This window comes from Mobula hypostoma, chromosome 6 (genome assembly GCF_963921235.1).
Source record: "Mobula hypostoma chromosome 6, sMobHyp1.1, whole genome shotgun sequence".
NCBI lineage: Eukaryota > Metazoa > Chordata > Chondrichthyes > Myliobatiformes > Myliobatidae > Mobula > Mobula hypostoma.
In genome coordinates, this window is record NC_086102.1 from 139502969 (window position 1) to 139521822 (window position 18854).

General features: G+C 41.3%; 1 protein-coding gene across 1 annotated transcript in view; it reads right to left on the bottom strand.

The window, feature by feature from the left end:
* Positions 1-18854, bottom strand: part of LOC134348765 (collagen alpha-3(VI) chain-like) — a 201553-nt gene that overhangs the window by 52037 nt on the left and 130662 nt on the right. The window contains exons 26-33 of the mRNA XM_063052567.1: positions 10232-10294; positions 9522-9587; positions 9225-9278; positions 7616-7651; positions 3714-3776; positions 3542-3604; positions 2221-2283; positions 2046-2108 (exon numbers count right to left, since the gene is read on the bottom strand). Coding sequence (XP_062908637.1) covers positions 2046-2108; positions 2221-2283; positions 3542-3604; positions 3714-3776; positions 7616-7651; positions 9225-9278; positions 9522-9587; positions 10232-10294 — 471 coding nt within the window. The remainder of the gene's footprint in view (positions 1-2045; positions 2109-2220; positions 2284-3541; positions 3605-3713; positions 3777-7615; positions 7652-9224; positions 9279-9521; positions 9588-10231; positions 10295-18854) is intronic.

An 18854-nucleotide genomic window follows, 5' to 3' on the forward strand; every position in this document is an offset into this window, starting at 1 on the left:
AGTACATGATCCATATTCCTCAATTTCCTGCATATTCCTGTATCTAGCTAAATGCCTCTCACACACTACTATCATATCTAATTACATCACCACTCCTTGTAGTCCATTCCAGCCACTGTGGAAAATAAAATGTGCACCTCACGTCTTCTTTAAACTTCCCCACCTCAACTTAAACACATGTCCTCTTTGTTGGAACCAACATTTTCATCCTACTCTTTATCTCATATTGCTGTATAAGATATTTGGATCAACACACACAAAATGCTGGTGAACGCAGCAGGCCAGGCAGCATCTATAGGAAGAAGTACAGTCGACGTTTCAGACTGAGACCCTTCAGCCCGAAACGTCAACTGTAACTCTTCCTATAGATGCTGCCTGGCCTGCTGCATTCCACCAGCATTCTTTTTTGTGTGTTGCTTGAATTTCCAGCATCTGCAGATTTTCTCGTGTTTAAGATATTTGGATCGATTGCTCCGAGGGATACAGATGTAGTTGACAATGTCAACAATTATTCTTCAACCCCAATTGCTTGCAGGCAATCATATTGCTCAATCACGAGTTAAATTTAAGCCAGACCAGTTCAAGATGGCATATTTCTTTCTCTCATGGGAATTAATGAACCAGTTGGGTTATTTTTTTACATGACAAATCCTGGACTCATGTTCATTGGTAATGGGATTACCTTTAGTTCCAGTTTTGAGCAATTTAGCAAGAATGTGTTTCATACTGGGGATCAAAATGATAGGATATTCTAGGAAAATTACTTTATGAAGTCTGTAATATTGTTACCTGAATGTGTCACAGTAAAGGTGATAGCTCTGTCAGTTCATAAAATTTGGGAATTGTTTTTGGTATTCTCTCCTCCTGCATAGGGTGCACTGTGACACATTGATGATAGTCCCCAAGATCACGACATCACACAGCGGGGAAGCAAGTCCTTCAGACCAAATGGCCTCTGTTGACCAAGATTCCCATCTAAGCTGGATCTACCTGCCTGCGCTTGACCATATCCTCTAAACTTTGGATGGTTATGTACCTGTTCAAATGTCTATTCTCATTGTCAGGTTGTGAATGTTGTGTGAGTGCAAATTAATTATCCACTGGAGGTAAAGGTCAGGTTATGCACTGAACAAAGCTAGAGGGACCAGGGACCAGGGGTCAGGAACACAGGAAGAGAATAGCTTATGGCTGGTGACAGAGTGATAAACAGAACTGATGAGGGATTTCGGCCTGAAACGTCAACTGTTTATTCCTGTCCATAGATGCTGTCTGACCTGGTGAGTTCCTCCAGAATTTTGTATGTGTGACTCAGGTGACAGATATTCTGATTGGGCAGGATTGGTCAAAGGAATCATAGAATCATACACCACAGAAGCAGATCCTACAGCCTCCCAGTCCATACAAACCACTGCGCACCTTTCATTTCTAATTCGATTTACAAGCACTTGGTTGACATCCTTTTATGCCTTTGCTGATGAAGAGGTATAAAAATCTTAACTGATAAAGTGCAGGGGGGTGATAAAATCAAGTGTGGGAGTCACAAACTGGAAGACTTGGGTGCAATTAAAGTTAGGAACAGCATAGGGAAATAGTCATGGCAAAAGTGAGCATTCATCAGATTATGATAGGAAAGGAGGAGAACAAGAGGTGAAAGCAGGATTAGTGCAAATGGCCAGACAGAAGGGTAAAGTATGCAGTTTATAAAGCTAAGGAGGACTAGGCTCAGTCTGACAAAAAAAAATAAAATTTAAGCACATGATTCTTCCAGAACCGTATCCGCCAACTTTAAAGAGGAAGCAGAATTAGATGAACAGAGAGAGAGAGCAACAAAGTCTAAACATGCAGATCAAAGAAACTCACCGTGAAGAGTCATCAGATGCTATTTAATAGGCTTTGGGAGTTAACTTGAGCTCTGACACCACTATTTCTGAGATCCTCTCAACTTCTTAATGACGGATGGTAACACACTAATTTTGTTTTTTGTGCCATTTCCATTTGTGCTGAACTCAAACCTAAGTTTCATATCTTGAAGAGACAACATTTACCATTTCTCCACGTGGTCCAGTAGGCCCAATTCCACCCTTTTCTCCAGGATTTCCAGGTTCACCCTGCACAAGAAAGGGTTGAACAAAGACAAGATGTCAGCCAGCCTTATCTTTTATCAGTTCTTTTCTTTCCACCATGAATTGCTTTAAATGAGGTTTTAAAAGAGGAGTGTACCTTTCTTCCATTTAATCCTATTTTGCCCCTTGCACCATTGGGTGCCGGAGGACCAGATGGCCCCTAGAAAAGGATAAAGGACATTGTTAACTGAGGGCATTGAAATAAGAAAGTTGTTTTCATCATCACCAAAGAAATATATATACTGATCTCCCACTTAGTGAATGGTAGGGCACTGAGATGTATGGGAGATCAAAGGAATCTGGGAATACAGATCCATTTGACTGTGGTATCACAGATCACAAAGAGAGCTTTTGACGCACTGAGTACAGGAATTGAGATGTTATGTTGAAGTGATACAAGATGTTTGTGAGGCTGAATTTAGAGTATTGTATGCTATTCTGGTCACTTAGCTATTGTTCAATAAGGATGTAGAATTGTCATGTTTTTGCATTTATTTTGCAGTTTATCTTTCCTATGCTTGTTCACAATTTTATATAATTATCAATGCATGTGTAATTGCTCCTAGTTGTATTAGAGCTAAATCTTTATTTTCTGCAGCAGTTATCATGCCACTTACATCTACGTAGCTATTTTATAGGTTAATTTCTATCAGTGATCCTATTATCTCCAGTTTGAATATGAGATGACCACAACTTCCTTTTCTTTGTCTTTTTTTCTTTGTTCGTTGCTCTTAATAAAGTGACAGCAATGACCAAGTTTTATGCCTCATTCTTGACTTCCAAAGAACGTGTATGTGGATCAATATCACCAGAACCAACATATCCTTTCCACAATGGCTCTCGAGGGGATAATTCAGATTTCCAGCATTCATGTTCCCACTTCCACAGTAGATCAGTAGAGCTACTGGGACTTGATGTTTCAATCCCTATGGTAAGTCGGCACTCTCGATGTTAGCAGTGGGCTTGGAGTGGTGACAAGGAGGGAGGGTAGGTATGTCATTGGGGTCATCAGGTGGACACCCTCCTTCTTTGATGTTTCGTTGATAAGCCCACGACATCTCCAGAGGGCTCAACGGTGCTACCCGCACCCCCCCCACCCCCTTAGTTCCATACCCTCCTGTCGTCATCTTGCAGCCCAGTTGTTGGGGTGAGATTGGTGGGGTGTCAGCTGGGACAAGTATCGGTTCATCTTTTCGCTTATGACTTTAAATTCTCAGCTGGTCATATTCCTTCTGGAGAGTGAACCAAGCTTAATATTCCAGTCAGTGACTTTCAATGAGGTGAAAGATCATCAACCGGAATAGCAGCTTAGCTTTTCTCACTGGGTGCTCTCTGAGTTGCTGAGTGTTTCCAGCATTTTCTGTTTTTATTTTGGGTTAGGATAAATGCCTGGCAAATCAGCAAGTAAAAGCACTTACCCTTGGACCCCGAATGCCAGGTATACCTTTCTGTCCTGGGGCTCCAGAAGGTCCAGAATCCCCCTAATTACATAAACAGAGATTTTCTTACAATGAATTCCATATTGTCCGTGCAAGCAAGATGCTGCGAACTGAGCAACAAGAATTGTATGTTATTAAGTACTTTACTTACTTGATTGCCTCTAAATCCTGGCAGTCCTGGAGGTCCTATAGCCCCTGGATTTCCTTTACTGCCCTATATATATCAGATAAAACAAAATACAAATTGAAACATGTGAAAACAATTGAGTTTTGGATGATTTCACAAATCTGATTATATTGATTGTGGGTAAGCAGATTGAAATACTCTTTGAAACCTGTCACTGCACAACATCTCTCTTCAGTTTTTTCACACCCACTTCTCAGTTCACTCCATGATTATCCATATAATGTCAAATCATTTCCTTCTCTTGGCCATGGCAAGGAAGTTCATGAAGTACCGAGAATTTGGTTTATCTTCACCCATTTATTGTAAGATATCAGTAGTGGAGATTTACATCCCTCAACCACTCTTGGAGATCTGCAGTCTCTCCAAGAATTATTGAGAAGAATAAGACAGGAGGGTTGAAATCATGAAGAAATGTATACAGTGAATCTAATAACTGAAATGTCAGCTGATGATCACCATGTGTAACTGTGTGCATTTATGCAATACGGGCTTCAGGATTTTGCGTTGGAGGGAAGGAGGAAGGCTATGGGAAATTAAATATCTGTATATTGCAAGATTGAGGATTTCAACTGCAGTGGAAGTTTGATGTTACAGAGTAAGATGCAGGCATATTGTGCGATGGAGATATTAACTACTTAGTGCCTCAGTTATAGGAGAATGGAACATCGTGACTACAAATTATCATAGTGAAACTGAGGGAATTGAGATCAGTGATAGGGATAGAGGTTATGTGATGGAGTGCCCAAAGGTGACAGAGAACATTGTCACATCAATGTTCAATGTGAAACTTGCAGCAAAGCAGTATGTGAGGACAGAATAATGAGAAGGGTCATGCCAGAGGTCTGTTCAAAGCAAGCAACGTGTATGTGATAGTTGGTTCAGTTTTGATAAATCATATTGCCATGAGGCAGCATGTAGATCACAAACGGATTGGAAGCTGATACTTCCGGAATCCTAGAGTTAAAAGAGCTTGTAAGGGGGAAGATGTGCAGAAAATAGGAATCTCTGGTAGGTAAGAATTATTTTATGAAAGCAACAAACACCAAGTGCTGGAGAAACTCAGCAGGTAAGGCAGTATCTATGGAGCGGAATAATCAATTGTCATTTCAGGCCAAGACCCTTAATTAGGACTTCATCTATGAAAGCATCTTGTTGAACTAGGTCAATGGAAAAAGAGATATCTGGAAGTGGATGAAGTATACTTGACTTTGTAGAGTGCTCATAAAGATTAGGTCAGCGTGGCTCTACACCAATAAGTTAAGACTTTGATCTGGCAAAAGCAGAGACATAACTGGAGAAATTCAAACCTGAATCTGTCAGAATAATGAAGATGGATATGGCAGGTGATAACACATTAAAGGAGTCTCCAAAATCAGACCAAAGGGATCACAGAGTTTTGAGAAGGAGCTGACACAGGGCTGGGGAGAAGAAAGACAACATGACTCTAGTATTGTGTGAGGGAATCCTGTACATGCAGCTGTACAGAAGTTATCTAGTATAGAATTAGATGCACAATTGTAACGGGGTGTTGGGGGTGGGGGAGGACTTAGGTCAGAGGTTTGCAGTACAGAATATAATGCCCACTCAGTAATCAGAAATCAGCCAGCATTCATTTACTCTCTCTCTCTGTTCACCAAATTTCTTAGCAACCTGTTCACTCTTGAAGGCCCTGACCCTAAGCTGAGATATGGTTTCAGACATTGAGGGTACGGTCAGGAAAAAGGACACACAGGCAGTTGGGATCAAGTGAATTTATGGAGGAGTACAACTTACCATGAGGGTACTTAAGGAAATCACAAGGGCATAAATGGGGTAGGAGATAGTTTTGCCAGAGAAATTTCAGGAGATTCCATAGATATATTAGGAAAAAGAGTAAACAGAGAGAGAATAGGGGCCTTGAAAGACAAAATGAAGATCTTTGTGTGGAGCTGCAGGAGATGGATGAGGTTCTCAATGAATATTTCTCCTGTTTTTACAGTGGAGAAACTCAAAGTCTTAGAACAATATGGTTAATGGGGATGGGTTAATGAAAATAGTCAGCATTACCGAAGAGGCGGTGCTAGGTGTCTTAAAACATATAAAGACAGATAAATTTCCAGAGCCTGATCAAGATATATCCAAGAACACTACTGGAAGCCAAGGAAGAAGTTGTGGTTTCCCTGGCTGATACATATGTCAGCGACAGGTGAAGTGCTTTCAAACTGGAGGGAGTGAATATCCTGCATTTATTTAGGAATGGCTGCAAAGACAAACATGGGAGCTGCAGATCAGCAACCCTTTTATCTGTGGTAGGTAAGTTACTGGAGGGGATTCTGAGGAATAAGATATACAGGCATTTGGAAAGATAGGGGACGGTTAGGGATGGTCAGCATATCCTTGCATGTCTTGCATGGGAGAGAGGGAGAGAGGCTCACACATTTGATTTGAGTTTTTGGAAGAAGTAACTAAGAAGTTCAATGAGGGCAGGGCAGTAGACGTGGTCACCATGGACTTCAGTGAGGCAGTTCCGTGTGATAGGCTGTTATGGCGAAGTTACATTGCATGGGATCCACGGAGACCTAACTAAATGGTACACAATTGATTCGATGGTCGGAAAAAGGGACTGATGGTGGAAGGTGGCTTTTTCAATTTAGAGATCTATGATTAATGGTGTTTCCCATAGGCCGTTGCTAGGGCTATTGTTAGTTGCTATCTATATCAATTAGTTGGTTGTTGATGTTTCATAAGTTTCCAGTTGTCAGCAAAATTGTGATCTCATAGTCAGTTAAGGTTATTGTCATGTATAACAAGAGATCTTGATCAGCTGGATAAGTGGGCTGAGGAATGGCAAGTGGAGGGTAATTCAGATAAGTGTGGGGTGTTTCATTTTGGGAAGACAAATGAGGTTAGGACTTTTGCTGTGAATGGTAAGGTTTGGGTGTGTTATTCAACAGAAGGACCTACAGGTTCCCTGAAAACTAGCATAACAGGTGGACAGGGTACTGAAGGAGGCTTTTGGTGTGCTGGCCTCGATAATCAGGGCACTTGGTGTAGAATTTGGGATGATATGCTGCAGTAATGTAAAATATCGGTGAGGTCACATTTGAAGTAGTGTGTTCAGTTTTGCTCACTCCGCCTTAGGAAAGATGCCATTAAACTGGGATGAGTGTTGAGGCGATTTCTGTTGCCCAGACTCGAGGTCTGAGTTATCAAGGCAGGTTCAGCACGCTAGGATTTTATTCAAAGGAGCACAGGAGTATGAGGGATGATATTACAGAGGTGTGCAACATTGTGAGGAGTATGGATAGAGGAATACAGTTAGTCTTTTTTTTTTCCAGGAGTTAAGGAATGAAGAACTAGAAGGTATTGGTTTATGCTGAGAGGGGAAAGAGTTAAAAGGAACCAAAGGGGCAATGTTTTCACCCAGAGGCTTCTCAGTATATGGAATGAGCTGACAAATGAAGTAGTTAAGGCAGGTATTGTGCATTGACAACATTTAAAAGCTACTGAGACATTTACATGGAATGGCTTTGATGGGTATGGGCAAAAGCACACAGATGGACCAGCTCAGGAAACCACCTTGGTTGAGGTGGACTGAAAGGCCTGTTTCCATGCTTTAAAACTCTCAGACTCGATGACATAGGCTTCTTTACTTCCACAGCTCGGTAAGTAATGAAGAGAATGCCATTGTGCACTGCTTCCGCACACAAACACAGTTCCCTCAGCCCAATATGGTTAGGCAAATCCTCTGGAGGATTAACCAATCAATCACGTCTCCATTCACTGCCATCCATCTATATCCATCATAGTCTGCTTTGCTTTTGCAGTGTCCAGTAGTTTGTATTAAACATCATTCTGTCAACAAGAAACAAAAATGCAAACCGTACCCTTTTTCCGGCTGATCCTCTGCGGCCCTGAACTCCCTGTAATGAAAGAATGAGGCTGTGTTACTGAGGAGAAATGTCAATAAACAGTCTATTCTATTAGCAACGCAATAATCCACAGTGAAATCAAGCTAGTATTATAAAAATGAAAATTTCAGACTTAATATTTAAGTATATTTGGCCTAAAAAAAGCATAATAATTAAAAAAGAGACAGAAACAGTAAAATTGAAATCCACAACTGCTCTTTATTAAATTAGACACCTGCACAATTGAAATAATTAGTTATCATCAGTGAAACTTGAGAACAGGAAGAGATTACTATTAAAATTATATTAGCGATGTTATTTTTGATAGTCAAAAGCTACACATTGCTAAAATGGCTACACTAATATGGAAAGTGAACTGAATTGCTGAACAGACAGTAATCTTCAATGGTAAATTTTTCAACACAAGAACTTAAGAAATAATTTGGATCTGAATGCAAACTGTACAATATTCCATATGAAATGTCTAGCAATCACTATCCTTCTTCCTGATTGCATGGTCCTGGAGCCGAGGGGATAGAATAATATCTGGGAAATTCACTATAGCTTGGATTACGTTTTCCTACATTTATTTAAATAAATAAACAACTAGGATCGCAAAGCCGTAATTTGATCACAAATAATGCATGAGTGAGTTTGATGGGGAATCAGAATTAGAATCAGGTTTAATGTCACTGGTATATGTCGTGAAATTTGTTAACTTTGCTGCATCAGTATGATGCAATACATGATAAATATAGGAAAAAACTGAATTACAGTTAAAATAAGCAGTGCAAAAAAAAAAGAAATAATTTTTAACCAGTAGCAAGGTAGTGTTCATGGGTTCAATGTCCACTTAGGAATTGGTTGGTGGGGGGAAGAAGCTATTCCTGAATCGCTGAGTGGGTGGCTTCAGGCTTCCGTATCTCCTTCCTGACAATGAGACAGGAAGGAGGTAACAATGAGAAGTGGGCATGTCCAGGGTGGTGGGGGCCCTTAATGATGGATGCCACCTTCCTGAGGCACCGCTCCTTGAAGATGTCTTAGACACTACGGAGGCTAATACCCATGATGGCGCTGACTAACCCTGTGGATTACCTTAGAATTTCAAAATTTTAGGCAGACTAAAGGTGCAAGTAACTTATGATTTCCCACAGTTTATTTATCGATTATTTTAAGTTAAAAATGCACTTCCATGTACATAGCACCTTTCTTAAACTTGGGGCATAATTATTATTGTAGTGTTGATATAGCCAATTTGTACTGGACAAGCTGCTCAAGCATCTGTGAGGCCTTGACCTAGAAATCAGGTTTGATGAATATTGGCTGGCATAGGATGAACACCCCTGCATTGCAATATGTTGCAGGAAAGAGCAATTTCATGTGAGAGATCAGGGAGGGCCTCAGATCAAAGTCTAATCAGTAAGACAGGACCCTAACAATGCAGCATCTCTTAGCACTGCCCTACAACAGCTTATATCGTTTCCATTGATCTTCATGTGTTCAAACGCATTGAATAAAGTTTACTTTTCTTAAAATAATGATTCCATCAGTATGGCCGGAGCTGTGTATGAAGTGGTTTGCTTACCCTTTTCCCATTTTGGCCAGGCTCCCCTGGGTGTCCATCATCACCAGTTTCTCCCTAAATTAGATTTGGATCAAACAGTTACAGTGAATTCACTTTCGCCTTAGAATTCATTTGGCATTATTGGTTTAATCTAAGTAACAGAAATAGGATCAGGTGAAAGTTACAGGACCCCCTTGGACCCCCTCCACCTCTGATCACTTGGTTGTAAATAAATTTACTCATGTTAAAAATCTAACACAATTACACATAAAATGAAATCACTGAAAAAAAATCTATTTCAAATAATGTATACGTTACCACCAAGCCCAAGTCACCCCTTTGCCCTTTGAGTCCTCTCTGGTTATTGTCAAGTCCTGGTTCACCCTGTAATATCACCATTTCATAAAATTTAAACAGCTCCATTCAACACCTTTTTTAAAAACATTACATTATACAACTAAATTGGGATCATAAAAATAATTCATATTTTCTCATATATAAAATAATTAAACTTCTCTATTTAAATAACAGATAAATTCCAATAGTAGGCAGTAACATTTTGTTAATTTTCTCATTTCTAGTATGTTATATTTGCTAGAAATTAGCACGAGAAATTCCACATCTTCAGAAAATATTGACTCACTTGGAGAACCTTGAATTTAATTACATTTCACAAGAGTGTAAATGAACTGGATTTCTGTTTCTATCTGTGGGAATGAGACTTGCTGTTTCCTGTAAGTTATTTAACAAATAGTTGTAGGTCATACTAGCAGTACATACTGAATTTTCTGAAAGGTAGAAACTGTTGAATTAATAATTTACGGATCATTTTAAATGACCTGTTCTGTTCGAATCTCTTAAAAATAAACTTAGTTTTTCTATGACTAAACATTGGGACAAATGTATAGTTTGAATTAAATGAATGGATCCTACTTTGGAATGACCTGCCACTGCTATTCCATGTCATAATAACATGCACAAAAATATAGCAGGTGGAGAAAGGGAGTGGAAATATATGACTAACTTACCGGATCACCTCGGTAACCAATATCACCCCTTTCTCCTTTTGAACCTTTGGCTCCTTTTGTACCCTGCAAAGAAAATGGGCCAGACAGTTTAATCTGTAATGTGCTTTCCTTTTCATTCACTCACAGCTAGCAATATCTATTTCAAGATGAGGCAGCAAATGTAATCTGCTGCAGGAGCTCGGTGGGGTAAGCAGCACTTGTGGGAAGAGAGGATGTACTGATGTTTGGGCTCACTTGTCCTGGTGTAGGATTTCAACCCCTAAACACTGACATTTCTCTTCTCTCCAAATTCTCTTCTGTCTTCCCTTCTCTCTCTTCGCTTGACTCACCAATTTCTACCAGCAGACTGTTTGTTGCTTTAGACCCCAGCATTGGCTGTCTTTAATCTATATCCAAACTGACTTTACAGAGCACTATTTATATTTCAATGCCACCTCCATTAGTTCTTGCTACAATCTGTCAGGTTTTTTCCTACCTTTCACTTTCTATCACCACTCAGTAGCAGAATGATTAAATTACTGAACCAGCATACAACAGGTTGGACACAAGATTGAAGTTTAAATGCCACCAATGCAGTTGCAGTATTTAAAATTCCAAGGAATAATCTAATCTAAATTTGAAATTAAAGGGCAGTTTTAGCAATAGTGACTGGAAGTTTGTGATAAAAATGAATTTCATTCATTGAAATGCTAAACGAAAGACCATTTCTCATTTGCGCATGATTTAAATTACAGGTACGCGTCGCTTAACGTCCACGGTACGTTCTGTGAAATCGGTCGTGTCATTTGGATGAATGCGCGAACACCATATTATATACTTAGCAAACCTATATGGAGTACTGTAGTGTACCTGTATTGACTAAATAGCCAAGAACTTACACTAAAACTGTGTACTGTACTCTATAATACATACGTACATACACTATAATTTTTTGATTTCATTTTAAACTTCTTAATTTTTTTCACTTTTTAAACTTTTATGTAAACACTTTCTTAGCCTATATCACACACAATTTATCGATATTGTAGCCAGGTCCTGCTTTTTCTTTAAGCATTTCGAACAAGCTCCGTGCCTTAGCAGTGATCGTCAACGTGCTGAGAGGGATTCTCTTTTGAGTTTGGTCCTCAATCCATGTCATCAGCAATTTCTCCATATCCGATATAGGCCCCTCTCACATTTTCGTGAGCCTTGTAGTTTTCAGTGAAGCCGATCCTTTAACAGCTTTGAGAATTTTTTCTTTGTTTTTCAGGATCGTCGTGATTGCTGAGTGCGACATGCCTAAATCCCGAGCAATGGCATTCACTGGTTTTCCACCTTCATGTTGTTTCATAACCTTTTGTTTCACTTCCAAATCAATACTTCTCCTTTGCCTCTCGCTGCTGCTATCACTATGAGTGGGTTTGCTGCGTTTGGAAGCCATGATGCACTTTACGGTAATATTTTCGAAAGAAAATTAAACAGAGGTAACGCTACTACACTCAACAGACACGCGATACACAAGATTGGTTACGTCTGCTACGTCACGTTCTCCAATCGGGACTACAGACTTTGTCCGAATGGATGTTAAGCGGCGCACACCTGTACATGTGACATGGATCCAGTAATATTTTAATATCATTCATTGTAAGGAAGTATTGGAAATCCCTGGCAAGGCTAGCAGATAATTCCATTCCTAACCGTCTTCAAGAGGTAGTCAAATAAGCCACTGTCCTAAAACGGCTGCATTCCCTCTGAAGAACACATTGTTCAGCAGGCAAATTCAGATCTGGATGCAAGAGGATGTGTGTATGTGAGGTGCTGTCAGAGTAGACCACTCCTATCCAATCTTCTCTAAGTGTTGACATTATAGTCCGAAATTTTATTGAGCCCTGTAAATAGGCTTAGCAAGTGACTGAATTCAGAGGATAACATAGACTGGATAACTATCTGCAGCCAATGTCCTCACCTTCATGACAGGGAAAAAAACGCAGATAACTAGAAGGGAAACAATGGCACATGCAGATTAATAGACAAATATTATATAAGCATTAACGAAGATTTCATAATATAGCGAGAGTACTTAGAGACACAGAAACATAGAAAACATGCAGCACAATACAGGCCCTTCGGCCCACAAAGCTGTGCCGAACATGTCCATACCTTAGAACTACCTAGGCTTTACTCATAACCCTCTATTTTTCTAACCTCCATCTAGCCATCCAGGAGTCTCTTAAAAGACCCTATCATTTCCGCCTCCACCACCACTGCCAGCAGCCCATTCCACACACTCACTACTCTCTGCGTAAAAAACTTACCCGTGACATCTCCTCTGTACCTACTTCCAAGCACCTTAAAACTACGCCCTCTCGTGCTAGCCATTTCAGCCCTGGGGAAAAGCCTCTGACTATCCACACAATCAATGCCTCTCATTATCTTGTACACCTCTATCAAGTAACCTCTCATCCTCCGTTGCTCCAAAGAGAAAAGGCTGAGTTCACTCAACCTATTCTCATAAGGCATGCTCCCCATTCCAGACACCATCCTTGTAAATCTTCTCTGCACCCTTTCTATGGTTTCCCCATGACCAGAACTGACCCCTCCAAGAGGGGTCTGACCAGGGTCCTATATAGCTGCAACATTACCTCTTGGCTCCTAAACTCAACCCCAAGGTTGATGAAGGCCAATGCAGTGTATGTTTTCTTAACCACAGAGTCAACCTGCACAGCGGCTTTGAGTATCCTATGGACTCAGACCCAAAGATCCCCCTGATCCTCCACACTGCTAAGAGTCTTACCATTAATATTATATTCTGCCATCATATTTGACCTACCAAAATTAACCACCTCACACTTATCTGGGTTGAACTCCATCTGCCATTTCTGCCCAGTTTTGCATCCTATCAATGTCCCATTGTAACCTCTGACAGCCCTCCACACTATCCACAACACACCCAACCTTTGTGTCATCCAGCAAATTTACTAACCCATCCCTCCACTTCCTCATCCAGGTCATTTATAAAAATCACAAAGAGAAGAGGTCCCAGAACAGATCCCTGAGGCACACCACTGGTCACCAGCCTCCATGCAGAATATGACCCGTCTACAACCACTCTTTGCCTTCTGTGGGCAAGCCAGTTCTGGATCCACAAAGTAATGTCCCCCTGGATCTCATGCCTCCTTACTCTCTCAGTAAGCCTTGCATGGGGTACCTTAAGAAATGCCTTGCTAAAATCTATATACACTACATCTACGGCTCTACCTTCATCAATGTGCTTAGTCACATCCTCAAAAAATTCGATCAGGCTCGTAAGGCACGACCTGCCTTTGACAAAGCCATGCTGACTATTTCTAATCATAATATGCCTCTCCAAATGTTCATTAATCCTGCATCTCAAGATCTTCTCCATCAACTTTACCAACCACTGAAGTAAGACTCACTGGCCTATAATTTCCTGGGCTATCCCTACTCTCTTTCTTGAATAAGGGAACAACATCTACAACCCTCCAATCCTCCGGAACCTCTCCCGTCCTCATTGATGATGTAAAGATCATCACCAGAGGCTCAGCAATATCCTCCCTCACTTCCCACAGTAGCCTGGGGTACATCCCGTCCAGTCCTGGTGATTTATCCAACTTGATTCTTTTCAAAAGCACCAGCACATTCTCTTTCTTAATATCTACATTCTCAAGCTTTTCAGTCCACTGCAAGTCATCCCTACAATCGCCAAGATCCTATTCCACAGTGAATAGAGAAGCAAAGTACTCTTTAAGTACCTCCGCTATTTCCTCCAGTTCCATACACACTTTTCCATTGTCACACTTGATTGATCCTATTCTCTCACATTTTATCCTCTTGCTCTTCACATACTTGCAGAATGCCTTGGGGTTTTCCTTAATCCAGTCCCACCAAGGCCTTCTCATGGCCCCTTCTAGCTCTCCTAATTTCATTCTTAAGCTCCTTCCTGCTAGCCTTATAATCTTCTAGATTCCTATCATTACTTAGTTTATTGAACCTTTTGTAAGCTCTTCTTTTCTTCTTGACTAGCTTTATAACAGTCTTTCTGCACCATGGAACTTGTATTCCACCATCCTTTCCATGCCTCATTGGAACGTACCTACTCAGAATCCCACGAAAATATCCCCTGAACATTTGCGACATTTCTTTGGTGCGTTTCCCTGAGAACATCTGTTTCCAATTTATGCTTCCAAGTCCTGCCTGATAGCTTCATATTTCCCCTTACTCCAATTAAACTTTTCCCTAACTTGTCTGTTCCTATCTCTCTCCAATGCTGTGGTAAAGGAGATAGAATTGTGATCACCATCTCCAAAATGCTCTCCCACTGAGAGACCTGACACATGACCAGGTTCATTTCCCAATACCAGATCAAGTACAGCCTCTCCTCTTGTAGGCTTATCTACATATTGTGTCAAGAAACATTCCTGAACACACCTAACAAACTCCACCCCATCTAAACCCCTCACTCTAGGGAGATGCCAATCAATATTTGGGAAATTAAAATCTCCCTCCATAGCAACCCTATTATTATTACTCCTTTCCAGAATCTGTCTCCCTATCTGCTCCTCAATGTCCCTGTTACCATGAGGTGGTCTATAAAAAACACCCAGTAGAGTTATTGACCTCTTCCTATTCCTAACTTCCACCCACAGAGACTCCGTAGACAACACCTCCATGACTTCTTCCTTTTCTGCAGCCGTGACTCTATCCTTGATCAAGAGTGCCATGCCCCCACCATTTTTGCCTCCCTCCCTGTCCTGTCTGAAACATCTAAAGCCTGGCACTTGAAGTAGCTATTCCTGCCCCTGCACCATCCAAGTCTCTGTAATGGGCACAACAGCATAGCTCCAACTGCTGATCCAGGCTCTAAGCTCATCGCTTTATTCATGATACTCCTCGCATTAAAATAGGCACACCTCAAACCATCAGACTGAGTGCATCCCTTCTCTAACACCTGCCTGTCCTCCCTTTCACACTGTCTCCAATCTTTCTCTATTTGTGAGCCAACTTCCCTTTCCTCCATCACTTCATTTCGGTTCCCACCCTCAGCAATTCTAGTTTAAACTCTCCCCAATGGCCAATAGCCTTAGCAAACTCTCCCGCTAGGATACTGGTCCCCGTCGGATTCAAGTGCAACCTGTCCTTTTTGTACAGGTCACACCTATCTCAAAATAGGTCCTAATCTTCCAGAAATCTGAATCACTGCCCTCTACTCCAATCCCTCAGCCACGCATTTATCTTCCACCTCATTCTATTCCTAGACTCACTGTCACGTGGCACAGGTGGTAATCTCGAGATTACTACCTTTGAGGCCCTACTGTTCAACTTCTTTCCTAACTCCCTGTAGTCTTTTTCCAGGACCTCCTCCCTTTTCCTACCTATGTCATTGGTACCAATATGTACCACGACCTCTGGCTGTTCTCCTTCCCCCTTCAAGATATTGTGGACGTGATCAGAAATATCCTGGACCCTGGCACCTGGGAGGCAAACTACCATCCGTGTTTCTTTCCTGCGTCCACAGAATCGCCTATCTGAACCCCTAACTATAAAGTCCCCTATCACTGCTGCCATCCTCTTCCTTTCCCTACCCTTCTGAGTCACAGAGCCAGACACTGTGCCAGAGGCACGGCCACTGTTGCTTCCCCAGGTAGGCCATCACCCCAACGGTACTCAAGCAAGAATACTTAATGTTAAGGGAGACAGCCACTGGGGTACTCTCTAATACCTGCTTCTTGCCCTTCCCTCTCCTGACTATAATCCACTTCTCTGTCTCCTGTGGTCCCAGGGTAACTTCCTGCCTGTAGCTCTTCTCTATCAGCTCCTCACTCTCCCTGACCAGATGAAGGTTATCGAGCTGCAGCTCCAGTTCTCTAACGCAGTCCCTAAGGAGCTGCAGTTCAACACATCTGGTGCAGATGTGGTCGTCTGGGAGACCGGGAGTCTCTAGGACTCCCACATCTGACACTGAACACAGAAAACTAACCTCACACGCATACTCTCGGTCTTTATTTTAAACAGATAACCTACCTGGCCTCGACCCATTATCGCCTAAGCCCCATTGAGCCAAAGCCTTCCTACTCTGTCTCCCTCTACTCCATCGCCCACTCCACCGATGCCCGCTCTGTAAATCTGTCTTCCATTTAAACTCTTCCCGCTGTTCTCACTGGCCAACCTCCATGCACTTGCGCAGTCGTGCCCCGTTCAAAATAAAATATTCATTTGTTAACATTACATCTAAACTTGTGCTGGAAAAAATAATCATTACAAAATACAGCTTCAGTAACACCTATGCCTCAATAATTGATGGTTGTAGTTAGGAGCTGAATGTCCAAGGTAACACATTGAATTGGAAGGATAGGAAAGTAGGCAAAGGAGGTGGTGTGGCTCAGCTGGTAAAGAATGGCATCAAATCAGTAGAAAGATGTGACATAGGATCAGAAGATGTTCAATCCTTGTGGGTTGAGTTGTGAAACTGCAAGGGCAAAAGGACCCTAATGGCAGTTATATACAGTAGCTGGGTTGTGGACCACAGATTTCAATGGGAAATAGAAAAGGCGTGTCAAAAGGGCAATGTTATGATCATCATGGGAGATTTTAACATGCAGGTTGATTGGGAAAATCAGGTTGGTAATTGAACTCAGGAGAGTGAATGCCTACAAGATGGTTTTTTAGAGCAAGTTGTTGTTTAGCCTACTGGGGGATCAGCTATACTGATTATGTAATAAGTCAGAGGCAGTTAGGGAGCTTAAGATAAAATAACACTTAGGAGGCAGTGATCACAATATGATTAAGTTCAACTTGAAATTTGTTAGGGAGAAAGTAAAGTCTGACATAGCAGTAGTAGTAGAGTAAAGGAAATCAGAGTGGTGGTATGAGAGAGACATTGGCAGAATAAATTGGAAGGAACTGCTGGCAGAGATGACAGCAGAGCATAACAGTGTGAGTTTCTGGGAAAATGAGGAAGTTGCAAGATAGATGTATTCCAAAAGTGAAGAAATACTCAAATGGCAAATTAGTACCATGTGACTGACAAGGGAAGTCAAAGCTATTGTAAAAGCAACAGAGAGGGCATACAACAAAGCAAAAATTAGCGGGAAGATAAAGGATTGGGAAGTTTTTAAAAACCTACAGAGAGCAACTAGAAGAACTTTTAGAAGGGAAAATATGATATATGAAAGCAAGCTAGCAAACAATATCAAAGTTGGATAGTAAAAGCTTTTTTCAAGTATGTAAAAATTAAAACTGAGATGAGAGCGGATATTGGACTGCTAGAAAATGAGGCTGGAGAAGTAATAACGGGGGATAAGGAGATGGCAGATGACTAAATGAGTATCTTGCATCAACCTTTATTGTGTGCCAGGTGTTGAAGGACGTGAGGGAGGTGAAGTGAGTGCAGTTGCTATTAAAAGGGAGAAGGTGCTCAAAAAGCTGAAAGACCTAAGGGTACTTAAGTCACCCGAACAAGATGAACTGCACCCTAGAATTCTGAAGGAAGTAGTGGTAGAGATTGTGGAGGCATTAGTACTGATCTCTCAAAAATCATTGGACTCTGACATGGTACCAGAGGACTGGGAAATTGAAAATGCCATGCTACTCTTTAAGAAAGGAGGAAGACAGCAGAAAGAAAATTATAGACCAGTTAGTCTGACCTCTGTGGTTGGAAAAATGTTGGAGACAAATGTTAAGGATGAAGTTATGGAGTGTTTGGTGACATGGGACAAGATAGGACAAAGCCAACATGATTTCCTTAAGGGAAAATCCTGCCTGATGAACCTGTTAGAATTCTTTAAGGAGATTAAAAGTATGATAGATGAAGGGGATGCAGTGGATATTGTATATTTGGACTTTCAGAAAACCTTTGACAAGGTGCCACACATGAGGCTGCTTACCAAGTTAAGAGCCCATGGTATTACAGGAAAGTTGCTGGCATGGTTAGAGTATTGGCTGATTGGTAGGAGGCAGCAAGTGAGAATAAAAGAATCCTTTTCTGGTTGTTTGCCAGTGACTAGTGGTGTTCTGCAGGGGTCGGTGTTGGGACTGCTTCTTTTTATGCTGTATATCAATGATTTAGATGATGGAATAGATGGCTTTGTTGCCAAGTTTGCAGATGATACAAAGATTGGTGAAGGGGCAGGTAGTGTTGAGGAAACAGGTAGGCTGCAGAAGGACTTAGATAGATTAGTAGAAAGTAACAAATGAAATACAATGTTGGACAATGCATGGCCATGCACTTTGGTAGTAAAAGTAAATGTGCGGACTATTTTCTAAACAGGGAGGAAATCCAAAAATCTGAGATGCAAAGGGACTTGGGAGTCCTTGTACAGAACACTCTAAAAGTTAACTTGCAGGTAGAGTTGGTGGTGAGAAAGGTACATGCATTCATTTCAAGAGGTCTAGAATATAAGAGCAGGGATGTGATACTGAGGCTTTATAAGGCACTGGTGAGAACTCACTTTGAGTATAGTGAACTGTTTTGGGCTCCCCATCTTTGGAAAGGTATGCTGGCATTGGAGAGGGTTCAGAGGAGGTTCACAAGGATGGTTCCAGGAATGAAAGGGTTATCATACTAGAAACATTTGATGGCTCCGGGTCTGTACTCACTGGCATTTAGAAGGATTTGGGGGGAATC